This window comes from Acanthochromis polyacanthus, chromosome 12, assembly GCF_021347895.1.
Source record: "Acanthochromis polyacanthus isolate Apoly-LR-REF ecotype Palm Island chromosome 12, KAUST_Apoly_ChrSc, whole genome shotgun sequence".
Lineage (NCBI taxonomy): Eukaryota > Metazoa > Chordata > Actinopteri > Pomacentridae > Acanthochromis > Acanthochromis polyacanthus.
Genome location: NC_067124.1, coordinates 30,362,206 through 30,376,344, shown reverse-complemented (window position 1 = coordinate 30,376,344; position 14,139 = coordinate 30,362,206). Strand labels below are relative to the sequence as shown.

The 14,139-nt window shown below is 38.7% G+C and overlaps 2 protein-coding genes across 2 annotated transcripts in view; one reads left to right on the top strand and one right to left on the bottom strand.

Moving 5' to 3' along the window:
- The window catches only part of cpne4a (copine IVa), a 95,555-nt gene extending 95,046 nt beyond the window's left edge, over positions 1-509 (bottom strand). The window contains exon 1 of the mRNA XM_051956919.1: positions 354-509. The gene's annotated coding sequence lies outside the window, so the exon portion shown is untranslated. The remainder of the gene's footprint in view (positions 1-353) is intronic.
- A 2,569-nt stretch (positions 510-3,078) lies between these two features.
- The window catches only part of cmtm6 (CKLF-like MARVEL transmembrane domain containing 6), a 30,228-nt gene continuing 19,167 nt past the window's right edge, over positions 3,079-14,139 (top strand). Inside the window, exons 1-2 of the mRNA XM_022220310.2 lie at positions 3,079-3,201; positions 13,666-13,789. Coding sequence (XP_022076002.1) covers positions 13,673-13,789 — 117 coding nt within the window. The 5' untranslated portion in view covers positions 3,079-3,201; positions 13,666-13,672. The remainder of the gene's footprint in view (positions 3,202-13,665; positions 13,790-14,139) is intronic.

Below are 14,139 nucleotides of genomic sequence, written 5' to 3'. Positions count from 1 at the left end.
AGTAAATATCAAATTCTGCTTCATTTGCAGGACATTTAAAACAGCTGATTGATACAAAACTGAGCACAGTTTGTTAAAAACAAAAAGCAGCAGAAAACAATCCTTTATACAATAATAGCAGCTGTCTGATGAGAAAAATGCAACATAGTCCATATAATGCAGGAAGCTGCATCATCATTTCACCCTGTGACACAATTGAAGTGGATTATTGGAGCAGAGCAGCGTGGAGAAGCTCTCAGGTCGCTTAAATAATGTATGTAAATAAAGAGGTGAGCAGCAGACAAGAGGGAAATATGATTTAAGGGAACAAAATGTTAAGAAATTAAGAGTTTCTGTGTTTGTTTGTTTTTTACCTGCTCAGATGTGCATGAAGAAGAATAAGAAGCTCCAGAGCGAGAAAAGCATCCGAAAGTTTGCAGCTCAGACGAACTGAACTGAGATCAGCTCCACAGCTTCATCATCCTCCTCCTCCTCCTGCTGTGGCTGCCGGAGAGCCTTTACAGCCTCCAGCCGCCTCACACGGCTTTATAGCGGGGGAAGCCTCGCGCGCACACACACCGCGGAGAGAACCGGAGCTGAGAGCGGCCTGCAGCGACACCTGCAGGCCGAGCACAGGCAGCTCAGGCCGGACTGTCGGTGCAAAGAGAGGCATGTGGAGGAATAAAGAGCTCCAAAAAAAAAAAAAAAACCCAAAACAGTCAGTCAGTTCTGGTTTAAACGAATTTGAAAACACTCTGAACAGTTTGATGAAATATTTTTAGCTCCAAACTGACATTTAACTGAGTGTAGGAAAATCATCACACAGAGGGGAATCTTGTCACACACACATAAAACGAGAGACACAACCACAAAGAGGCAAAATTATGAAATATTGAAAAAACAGTTAAGACAGACACACAACAGCAACGATAGAAAGTACCAATAAGACACAAAATGAGCAAAATTACCACAAAGAAATGCAGAAGAACCAGAACGATGCAAAACAACCACAAAAAGGCAGACACAAAAAACAACAAGACTACAAACAGGCACAAAGTAATCAGAAAGCAACGCAAAAGCCACCAAACAACTAGACACACAACATAAACACAGATAAACAAAACAGCCACAAGAAGATGCAAAACACAAAAAGACACAAGCTCAAGATACAGACAACACACACTGAATCAAATTACCATAAAAAGATGAACAAGAACCCCAGGAGACACCAACCAACCACAGATACAAAAATCAACCACTCAAAACTACAAAACTGACACAAGAGGAGTCCAAATGACCACAGAGTCACAGCCGAACCACATAAAGATACAAAACAAGCACAAAGAGACACAAACAACAATAAAGTGTCAAGCAACCACTGGCTAAAACCAATCAACCACAAAAAGGATACAAAATGATCACAAAGAGACCAAACAACACAGAGAAGCAATATTACCACAAAAAGACACAAAACGGCCAAGAATACATACAACTACCACAAAGAGACACAAAACAACCACAGGCGTTAAATGTGTCAGATTCCCACAAAGACAAGCACCACAACCACAAAATGACGCAAAACAACAATACCAAGATTTAAAATAATAATGTCAAATTAAACAACAATAATTTCCCATAAGCAAACACAAAGAGACCAAACAACAACTCAGAAATGCAACAGCAAAAAGACACCAAACAACCACAAACACAAAAAAACAGCCTCACAAAAGGTGCAAAATTATGAATTATTGAAAAAAATGACAACAGACTCAAGACAACAATACCAAGATGGAAACAACCACAAACAGACTGAAAAGAACCACAAATTGACACAAAACAACCACAAACACATGGCAGGTGTGACAACAACACGCTAATTTACTGGACACATGAGACTGAACCTCACTCGGGTGTGTTTCAGCTGCAGTTTGTTAGTTTTATACATCAGCAGGTGTTGCTGAGCTGCTGAGGTAAAACCTGAAGCTTCATGAAACTTCGTCCTGCGTCTCCAGGTAGCTGAAACACCTGTAATTAATCCTGTTACTTCCTGACGTGTTCTCTGTGGTCCCTGTAGTTCTTTACATCTTCACCTGAGTTCCCAAACGGACACAGCTGCTCAGCATGTAACTCACCTGCTGGACTGTACCAACTCAGAACAGGCGAAGGGGTGGAATACAGCAGTCATGTATCACTTATCCCAATTTAAGTCTAAATTGGGATTCATTAAATAAATTATTAATTCAAAGTTTTGGAGTCAATCAGTTTGGTGAGTGTTTTAAATGATTAATTTTGTAAAGAAGGATGAGCATTTTGAGTCTATGGTCACGTTATCTCTTATTTTGTTGTATTTTGTTTGTATTTTTAAATGGTCAAAATTTGTGTCTCAGTTTGTTCATTTTGTCATAAGTTTGTGTCTCTGGTCTTTCTGTTGTTGCTCTTATTAGTCATTTTGTGTATTTTTGTGTACATCTTTGTGATCATGTTTTGTCGCATATCAGTAATTTCATGTTTGTGGTCATTTTGTATCTCTTTGTGGTCATTTTATGTCTCCTTTTATGCCTCTTTATGGTCATTTTGTTCCTCTGCAGTTGTTAAATATCTCATTTTAGTCATTTTTGTGCCTTTGTTGTCATTTTGTATGTATTTGTAATACTTTTTGTACAGCTGTTTGTTGTTTTGTTATACTATGTTGTTTTTGTTTTTGGAAGTGCCAACAAAGTTTCATTGCAGAAATGCATTGACAATAAATATCCTTGAATCCTTGAATTCTGTGACCCTTTGTGATCGTTTTTTGTCTCTTTTTAATTGTCGTTTTGTCTCTTTGTGGTGTTTTTGTGGTCACTTTATTTAACAAAATCTCTATATATCAAATAAAATGAAAATGAGGGAATGAGGGTTTCAGCGTGACTGTATATTAAACTACGAGTTAAACATCTAATAAATCACAAATAATTCAAATTTCTTTATTTTCTTGTCAGTCTGGAATGATTTAAAAAATAAAAGCCCTCGGTGAAAGTGTAGAAACTCTTGTTGTGAGTCACTTTTAATATTGTGGGTGTGAGCAGAAGTTCAGTGTGTTTGTTTCTCGCTTGACGAGAAGAAAAAAAAAGTCGCTAAATGCGGAAGTTTGTCTGAAACGGCGCAGAAACAAAAGCGACGAGCTGCGACTGAACCTCACACCAGGAAACTTTATTTTTCTGCGAACTGGAAGAAAACTGACCGGTGAGTTTATCAATTTAAAACTGTCCTTTTCAGGCCTTTAACTCTGAGCTGACTTCGTGTTTTAACGGCTAAGTTGGGCGGATTTTCAGCCACCATTAAAACTTTCTCTGCCTCTTATGCCGTGGGGATCCACACACGCCAGACTCTGTTTAAAATCGTCTCAATTTACCTGTTGACGTTTTGTCTTTTGGAAACCGAAACTTTAACTGTGATAAACGCGTCTTAGAAACTCATGATAGTACTAAACATAATCAGATATTCGCTTCGGCATCATTCACAATTCTCTGACGTGGTTTATTTGAATACAACGTCTTGTAATTTCCGTGGTATTCCCCTTAAACTTCGCAATCGAAATACACGGAAACTGGCACGGTAGCCTCAAAAATGTGACAGTTGACAAAAATAAGCTGCAGAGTGGTTGGTGAGACACGTGCCGAATTTACTTTAACAGCAATCTGTTTAAGATCAAGCCTTAACCCCTCTTCTTATTTGTGTATGTTGTTGTCTACAGGCGGGGAATTGCTAAATATGAACTTTTTTGAATGAAGTTCGGTGTTGTCATTTTGCTTAAAATGACAAAAGGACGTCTGTCTGGTAGAAAATGACCAACTATTACGCAGTAAGATTTGCGTAAGAAGGGTTGCACTGCTCACCTGCACGGTACACACCTTTTGTGCTTGCTTTCACTTTTATTATCAATGAATCTTAGCAATTACGCGCTGGATTTATTTTCCAGCAACAGCCCATTTTTATTTGTATTTACATTTACTGAAGCTGCTGTGATCAGTCAGGTAACAGAAGAGGAATTTGTTTAACTATTCACATGATTGAAATGTATATTTTTAAGGTAAAATAGTAAATACTTGCTGCTTCCCTTCCGGACAAGGTACGTTTTATCCGTTTGATTCCCGGCTATAAAACACACAAGCAGAAACAAAAAATCAAGCCGTTTTTTTCGTTTTTTCGTTTTGAGCAAAAAACAAAAATACAGGAAACGGTTCGTTTTTTCGTTTTTTCGTTTTGAACAAAAAAACAAACAAAACAGGAAACGGTTCGTTTTTTCGTTTTTTCGTTTTCACCCCCAAAATGAAAATACGACTCAATATTCCGTTTCATTGGTGGGCGGGGCTTCGGAGCCCACCAGTGCACAATAAAGCTCCTGCCCATCACAATAAAGCTCTTGCGCTGGCGTTCATAGACAGACTGACTTTCATTGTATTGCCTGCCCCCACTGCACTTCCCCTAACTCTAAATCAAAGCAAGTCGTGTACACAGTAATGACAGTCATAACCAGTGGTGTAGTCTAGTTTTTTCTAGTGGGTATACTCCAACCTCATAAACCAAAGCCAGGTCAGGTTCTCATATGTCCACGCACGCGCGCACACACACACACACACACCAACCCACACACACACACACACACACGCAGCAGTAGCAGCTCCTTTATTTCAAACTACCAATTAGATACTTATAGACATTATAGCGTCAGCAGCTCCTCTTCCTGCCATCAGGTAGACCTGATGTTTCCTCTTCATCAGGTAGAGCTGATGTTTCCTCTTCATCAGGCTCCCTTTCCTAAATGTTAACCTTAGCTCCAGCTGTAGTGTTCCCTAAAGTGGAAGTATTCACAGGACAAGCAACAGGCTTATTAAAACACTGAAATAGTTTCATTTAGCGTTGCTTTCTTTTTCTTATTTTTTCTCCACTGACTGATGTTGGGTCATTAGAAGTTCTAGACTCATGTCCCTCTTCTTCTAAGCCAGGGGTATTCAGCTAAAATTCAGAGAGGTCCAGTCAGCAAAGGTCCAGAACATCATAATGTCTAACTTGAGTTACTGTGATATATGCTGATGTAACCTGGTAGTTTTATTAGAGTCTGCCTGTAATCAAAAACTGACCGTCAAATAAATTCAGTACGGTTCAAAAACATTTTGACATTTATTAATAAATAACTTATATATAACTGTATATCTTAAAATAAAGTGTAGAACTTAAAAAAGCATGACTGAACAACCTGAATCAACTTCTATACATCTTTAACAATAATTAAATCTCATAAATGTAAACATTTGAACACTTTTACATTTTTGTCTGTCTCATATCACTCCCCTAATACACACGTGGACAAAATTGTTGGTACCCCTCAGTTAAAGAAGGAAAAACCCACAATTCTCACTGAAATCACTTGAAACTCACAAAAGTAACAATAAATAAAAAATTTTGAAAATTAAATAATCAAAATCAGCCATCACTTTTGAATTGTGGATTAACATAATTATTTAAAAAAAACAAACTAATGAAATAGGGCTCGACAAAAATGATGGTACCCATAACTTAATATTTTGCTGCACAACCTTTTGAGGCAATCACTGCAATTAAACGATTTCTGTATTTGTCAATGAGCGTTCTGCAGCTGTCAACAGGTATTTTGGCCCACTCCTCATGAGCAAACAGCTCCAGTTGTCTCAGGTTTGATGGGTGTCTTCTCCAAATGGCATGTTTCAGCTCCTTCCACATATGTTCAATGGGATTCAAATCTGGGCTCATAGAAGGCCACTTTAGAATAGTCCAACGCTTTTCTCTCAGCCATTCTTGGGTGTTTTTGGCTGTGTGTTTTGGATCGTTGTCCTGTTGGAAGACCCATGACCTGCGACTGAGACCAAGCTTTCTGACACTAGGCAGCACATTTCTCTCCAGAATGCCTTGATAGTCTTCAGATTTCATCGTACCTTGCACACTTTCAAGACACCCTGTGCCAGATGCAGCAAAGCAGCCCCAAAACATTACTGAGCCTCCTCCATGTTTCACCGTAGGGACAGTGTTCTTTTCTTCGTATGCTTGGTTTTTGAGTCTATGAACATAGAGTTGATGTGCCTTACCAAAAAGCTCCAGTTTGGTCTCATCTGTCCAAAGGACATTCTCCCAGAAGCTTTGTGGCTTGTCAACATGCATTTTTGCAAATTCCAGTCTCGCTTTTTATGAGTTTTTTTCAGCAGTGGTGTCCTCCTTGGTCGTCTCCCATGAAGTCCACTTTGGCTCAAACAACGACGAATGGTGCGATCTGACACTGATGTACCTTGGCCTTGGAGTTCACCTTTAATTTCTTTGGAGGTTGCTCTGGGCTCTTTGGATACAATTTCGAACGATCCGTCTCTTCAATTTGTCATCAATTTTCCTCTTGCGGCCACGTCCAGGGAGGTTGGCTACTGTCCCGTGGGTCTTGAACTTCTGAATAATATGAGCCACTGTTGTCACAGGAACTTCAAGCTGTTTAGAGATGGTCTTATAGCCTTTACCTTTAAGATGTTTGTCTATAATTTTTTTTCGGATGTCCTGGGACAATTCTCTCCTTCGCTTTCTGTTGTCCATGTTCAGTGTGGTACACACCTTTTCACCAAACAGCAGGGTGACTACTTGTCTCCCTTTAAATAGGCAGACTGACTGATTATGAATTTGGAAACACCTGTGATGTCAATTAAATGACACACCTGAGTTAATCATGTCACTCTGGTCAAATAGTTTTCAATCTTTTATAGAGGTACCATCATTTTTGTCCAGGCCTGTTTCATTACTTTGTTTTTTTAAATAATTATGTTAATCAACAATTCAAAAGTAATGGCTGTTTTTGATTATTTAATTTTCAATAAATTTTTATTTATTGTTACTTTTGTGAGTTTCAAGTGATTTCAGTGAGAATTGTGGGTTTTTCCTTCTTTAACTGAGGGGTACCAACAATTTTGTCCACGTGTGTATCTCTGCAGCTTAATGGGAGAACTGAGCTGCTGCTTGTTTGAGCCGTTCTCAAAACATATTTTGATTATGTTCATAGTTGAGAAAGCTGCCTTACAGCTGTTTGCTGAGCCAAACATGGTCAGCATGTGACCACAGTCTGTCCTCTAGAGATGTATAAGGCACAAAAGATACGACTCTCAGAGCCGATGCTTTGTAGTGAATCTGAAGAGCCGACTCCTAACGTATTTAATGGAGTATGGAGTTTAACACTGTCCTAGCAGAAAACATGTTACTGGATCCTAGATTAAAGAAGCTTGCCTTCAGTGACAACAGAGCTGTTGATGAGACACTTCAGAGAATATGAGCAGCAGTCTGACACCTCCATTAGAGGACCAAGTGGAGGAGGAACCTCAAACTTCTGCTGTGTGGAGGCTCTTTGATGGAAGAGCTACAGGAGATGATTCAGGAGAAATCCTACAGCTGATGTGGTAATGGAGGATCATATCTAGAGGAACCCCTCATCCAACCAGCAGACGACCCACTGAGCTGGAGCAGGACAAGGCCTCAGTCTGCCCCACCTGGTGAAGGTGATGGAGGAGAGACAACTTCTTCCATCTGAGAGAATCTTCTCAAAAACACAGCAGATATTCACTGAAAGAAGAAATGTATCAGCCCATCCAAGCTCAGCCATCTGATTTTTTTAAATGTCAGCCTGCTCTGAGGACATTTATACTGTTTGAATACTGAGTCTGGTTCTGGTTCTGTTCTGGTTCTGTGGGTTCATGTGCAGAGTTTTGTTCATTTATTTTTTGTGCAAAAACAGTTTGGTTGAAATAATAAACAAAAGCAAGAATACCTGTTTTTGTAACAGAGCAAATGTACAAAATGAGTCAATTATAAGGCTTCTCATAAAAACACTGAATGAAAAAGAGTTTGTCAAAACACAAATGATTCATTTTTGCCAGGTTAGGCAAAAACATGAGGCTACAAAGAATAATAAATTAGGAGCCATTTGGGAGCTGAAAGAACCGGCTTTTCTTTGGAAGCAGTGCCAAAAGCTCTCTGAAAAGAGCTGAACTTCCATCACTATTGTCCTCTCTGTCCCTCATCTCTCAGCTGCTTTTTGAAGGCAGAGCTGCGATGCGATTCAGCGATTCAGTGAATATCTGCTGTGTTTCTGAGAAGATTCTCTCAGATGGAAGAAGTTGTCTCTCCTCCATCACCTTCACCAGGTGGGGCAGACTGAGGCCTTGTCCTGCTCCAGCTCAGTGGGTCGTCTGCTGGTTGGATGAGGGCTTCCTCAAGATATGATCCTCCATTACCACATCAGCTGTAGGATTTCTCCTTGCAGCATCTCCTGTAGCTCTTCCATCAAAGAGCCTCCACACAGCAGAAGTTTGAGGTTCCTCCTCCACTTGGTCCTCTAATGGTGGAGGTGTCAGACTGCTGCTCTTATTCTCTGAAGTTTCTCATCAACAGCTCTGTTGTCACTGAAGGCAAGCTTCTTTAATCTAGGATCCAGTAACATGTTTTCTGCTAGGACAGTGTTAAACTCCATACTCCATTAAATACGTTAGGAGTCGGCTCTTCAGATTTACTACAAAGCATCGGCTCTGAGAGTCGTATCTTTTGTGCCTTATACATCTCTAGAGGACAGACTGTGGTCACATGCTGACCATGTTTGGCTCAGCAAACAGCTGTAAGGCAGCTTTCTCAACTATGAACATAATCAAAATATGTTTTGAGAACGGCTCAAACAAGCAGCAGCTCAGTTCTCCCATTAAGCAGCAGAGATATTAGGGGAGTGATATGAGACAGACAAAAATGTAAAAGTGTTCAAATGTTTACATTTATGAGATTTATGTATTGTTAAAGATGTATAGAAGTTGATTCAGGTTGTTCAGTCATGCTTTTTTAAGTTCTGCACTTTATTCTAAGATATACAGTTACATATAAGTTATTTATTAATAAATGTCTAAATGTTTTTGAACCGTACTGAATTTATTTGACGGTCAGTTTTTGATTACAGGCAGACTCTAATAAAACTACCAGGTTACATCAGCATATATCACAGTAACTCAAGTTAGACATTATGATGTTCTGGACCTTTGCTGACTGGACCTCTGAATTTTAGCTGAATACCCCTGGCTTAGAAGAAGAGGGACATGAGTCTAGAACTTCTAATGACCCAACATCAGTCAGTGGAGAAAAAATAAGAATAAGAAAGCAAAGCTAAATGAAACTATTTCAGTGTTTTAATAAGCCTGTTGCTTGTCCTGTGAATACTGCCGCTTTAGGGAACACTACAGCTGGAGCTAAGGTTAACATTTAGGAAAGGGAGCCTGATGAAGAGGAAACATCAGCTCTACCTGATGAAGAGGAAACATCAGGTCTACCTGATGGCAGGAGGAGGAGCTGCTGACGCTATAATGTCTATAAGTATCTAATTGGTAGTTTGAAATAAAGGAGCTGCTGGTGTGTGTGTGTGTGTGTGTGTGTGTGTGTGTGTGTGTGTGTGTGTGTGTGTGTGTGCGGACATGTGAGTGCACGCGCACATATATGAGAACCTGACCTGGCTTTGGTTTATGAGGTTGGAGTATAACCAGTAGAAAAAACTAGACTACACCACTGGTTATGACTGTCATTACTGTGTACACGACTTGCTTTGATTTAGAGTTAGGGGAAGTGCAGTGGGGGCAGGCAATACAATGAAAGTCAGTCTGTCTATGAATGCCAGCGCAAGAGCTTTATTGTGATGGGCAGGAGCTTTATTGTGCACTGGCAGGCTCCGAAGCCCCGCCCACCAATGAAACGAAATATGGAGTCATATTTTCATTTTGGGGGTGAAAACGAAAAAACGAAAAAACGAACCGTTTCCTGTTTTTTTGTTTTTTGTTCAAAACGAAAAAACGAAAAAACGAACCGTTTCCTGCTTTTTTTGTTTTTTGCTCAAAACGAAAAAATGAAAAAACGGCTTGATTTTTTGTTTCTGCTTGTGTCTTTTATAGCCGGGAATCAAACGGATAAAACGTACCTTGTCCTTTGCAGTACTTTTTGCTTCAGTTCTGTTTTGAGCCTCGTAGGATGCTGCTGAAGTATCATACTCATAAGGTATTTGTCACATTTTTGTTGCAATGAGCACAAACGTCTCAAAATGACAAGAAATCTCATAACTGGGTAAAGTTGATCCCAAATTATGATGTAGATGCAGGTTGTATATTAACCTCTTTGCACTAAGTCTAACTGGCAAAAGGAGATGAGAAAAAGAGCTTTACTGTAGATCAATTTGGAGAATATCTAAAGTTGTATACAGGCCACTCTTGGATGTCTCACATCAAATTTGTAACTCTCCTCCTATTGTCTAAAAATCGAGTAAATTTTCCTCTACAACATCTTTACCAAGAGACTGCAGGTTTGAGCTATTGGATATCAGAAATTCAGTATTAAAAACACAGATATTAAACTTTAGGGGTGTGGTTTGTTGTCAGTATAAAATATCAATAAAAGTAATCCAAAAGGCTGATAATCGATCAATGGACGTGACGTGAGGATGCTCTCCTGTTTTATTTTATCTGTATTTTATTGATATTTTTCGGGAATTTGTCAAGGGTTTTATCAATAGTTTTAGAACATTTTATTTTAAATAATATTTTCAGGACATTTTTAAGTGGTTTTAATGATACTTTTAGGTAATTTTTCTTGTATTTTAATAATATTTAAATGGAATTTTTGCACAATTTTTTTTCCATATTTTTGGGTTTTTTGGCAGTTTATCATCAATTTTAAGACATGTTTAGATATTTTATTCATAGTTTTAGGGGAGTTTTAAAATAATTTTATAAATATTTTTAGGATATTTTTCAGATATTTTATCAATAATTTAAGCAACTTTTTAAGGTATTAATCTAATATTTTTTAGGACATGTTTGAGTCATTTCATTAATATTTATAAGGCATTTTTCAGACATTTTATGAATAATTTTTAGAAGATATTTTAGGCATTTTATTAAAAAATTTAGAGGATTTTTCAATCATTGTAGCCGTATTTTTATATTTGATACCAATGTTTTTTGTTTTTTTTTGTTAATAATTTTAGTGAATGTTTTTGTTCTATTTATATATTTAGTTGATTTTGCAGGCTAATATTTTACAAGGTTCCTGACTACCTACAGAAAAATAAATAACCATTTGGATCCAGAAATGCATTTTTTTTCCCTTAATATATTACAGAAATATTCAGTTGTCAAGTAGATAAGTAGATATATGGGACTAATTTTACTAACTTTCCATGCTTTTATTGTGTGTAATGTGTTTGCCGTCCTACGTCCTTCATCATAGACTCTTCTTATCCGTCATTCTGAGTTTATCTGGTTCCATCTGTCCAAAGAATCTTATTCCAGAACTCTGAAGGCTCCTTTTCTCTCTGTACCTGAGTGTCAGCCCTGGTTTACATCTTGGGATAAACTCTGCGTTTATGAAGGCGTCTCTTGATTGTACAGTTTGAGAATCACACGCCTGCTTCTTTGAGGGTGTTCTTGACCAAACTCGGTGTCGTGATGGAAGGAACTCTGCCATCATCCACTTAAGTTGTCTTCTGTGGTTCTTCGAGTTCTTGTGGTGAACTCTCCAGTGCATTCCTTCTTTTCAACAAGTTGTTGATTTGGCCTCTCTAAAAGCTTTTGCACCTCTCTGATAGATCTGTTTTTCCAGAACGGCTACCAAATATAAGTTTAACACCTGGAATCATCTCTTGAACATCCATCTCCTTACTTTGGTCTGAAATAGGGCGGGAACAGGCCACATCTGGACAAGAAAGGTCATAAAAATAGAAAGACCATGTAGAAAATAGTTGCTAAATTGAATACAATAACTTAATTCCCGTAATTTCAAGTTGAAAGTTTCCTCTTTAGTCACATCTAGGTTGCTTAATTTCAGATCCACTGTTGGTGTACAGAGGTGAAATTACAACAACTGTGTCACAGTCCAAATACTGATGACCCTGGCTGCGTGTTCATTATATTGAAGCCGTTTTTGTTCAGATAAAATAAGTATAAAGCATGAATTATTATTATAATTATCAGTATTGTTATTATTATAATAAACATACAGCTGTACAGTATCCTCCACTGTTTATTACAGGGAAACTCAAGACAAATCATGACACATGATTCAAATACAGTTTTCTGTATTAAAACTATTCAACTTGGCCCAGTTTGTGCAGATTTTAAAAATTCTACACGTGGCAAACACTCGAGGGTTCCTCTATGGAAGGCACTTGACAGAGCCTGGCTTCCTTTTTTAGTCATTTGATCAGGGGAATTTGTAGTATTTTTATTTGATATTTAAAGAGGATTCTCCAGGTATTTCATTAATTAATATAGAGGAGTTTCCTGGTATTTGATCAGTATTTATAGGGTCTTTTCCAGGTATTTACCAATAATTTTAGAACATTTCTCAACTATTTTATTGTTAACGTTTAGAGCAAATGTCAGATTTGTGAAAGCTTGCTCAACAAAACCTGTAAACCCAATCAGAAGTAATGAGAATGAAGCTCAGATATTGATACGTTATATTCTCTGTGATAAATACCAACAGAACAAGAATTTTTCTTATCTGCGTTCTGTTAGTCGCAGTACCAACAGTGTAAAACAGACCCGGAGCATCAGTTACCATGGTGATCTAGCTGTGCAGCATCAGTTACCATGGTAACCTAGCTGCTCTTATTGTACATGTTTAACCATTGGAGTGTAAGAATCATAAAACAGGCTTTTTGTTGCAATTTTAGAGACAAAATTGATTCACTGACTCAAACTTTATTTATTTGTATAGTACTTTTCATGTAAGAACAACACAAAGTGCTTCACAAGCAATTAAAAACAAAGAAGACAATAAATAAATAAATGCAATTAGAAATAGGAATAAAAAAAATAAAAGCCCAACTCTCCTACCTTCCCTACATATAGACAGCCATTCACATGCATACACCCACGCAAGCACACACACACATACACAGACTCACACACCCACACGTCCACGCCCAAAAGGTATCAACATGACCTCATCATGACATGGCAAGGCACTGAGGCTAGAAGAAAGGAAGGAAGACACTAACTTGAAGAGGGGGGCAGCCACACTGAGAGGGTCGCAGACCGCTGAAGGTGGGGGTTTTGGGGGTGGGGGGGCATTGGGGAGGGGGTATGGGGACCAAGGGTTAACAACCCCATGGACAGGAACAGCTCCCCGTGTGGGAGCCCCCTACCCAGAATAAACACTGGAGAATTAAAACACACTGACGGCATGAGAACATAATATATAATGAAATGAATCGGTAGTCGCAGCTCTGTGTTGCTGGAGGTTTGTCCTCAAATAGTGATATTTTCTGTGTTGGACTTTGACAGCTCGACTGTTTCCATATCACTGACTAATAAATCTGGTATTTTTCTTATTGATGTCTTGTACAGGCACTGGGGTTGTTTGAGAGACAGCAGATGTTTTAGAAATGCTATTTCCTTGAATATGTTTTTAACATTCAGAAGTTATTTCGTGTTCTGTTTGTTGTTTATTGCAATTCTGTTATCCTATTTTCTGTTTTTTACCTCTTTGAATGTCACTTTTTATTGCTAGTTTTTCTGTCCTTATCGTTGTTTGATCCCAAGCAAACAGTTCCACTGATAACCAGCCTGTGTTGTTCTTTCCGTTCTCCCTGATGTTCTTGTGTTCTGTGTCTCTCAGCTCCATCATGGCCATGGACGAGGTTTACTCCGCCACGACGGCCCCCAACCCCAAATCCTCCTGGTTCGTGGTTCCTACGGAGCACCTGGATAAAACCCGCTTCATCCTAAAAATCTTTCAAGTGGTGAGTTCAAGGATGCTGAAACTTCTTTCAGTCCGCGATCGCTTCTGTATCCTCCCTGTAAGATGTCAAAATGTTCCTACTGAAGATGCTAATCTTTTAACAAACACAGATTGATGAAGAAACATGTGGAGCAGTGGTGTGTTTTTTTTTAAAAATTGTTTTTGCACACCAGTAGTTCAGAGGAATCGCGTACACCATTGCGTGTGTGTGACCTGTGTTTGACTGGGCCTTCCTCATGCAGCAGCTCTGTAGGAAGCTGCACATTGGGAAGTGAAAGTGTTGCAGAGCCGCCTGTTCGGCTGGCGTTAGCAGATCTCCGAGCTGCTGACCCTCCGCTGTCGCAACAGTTA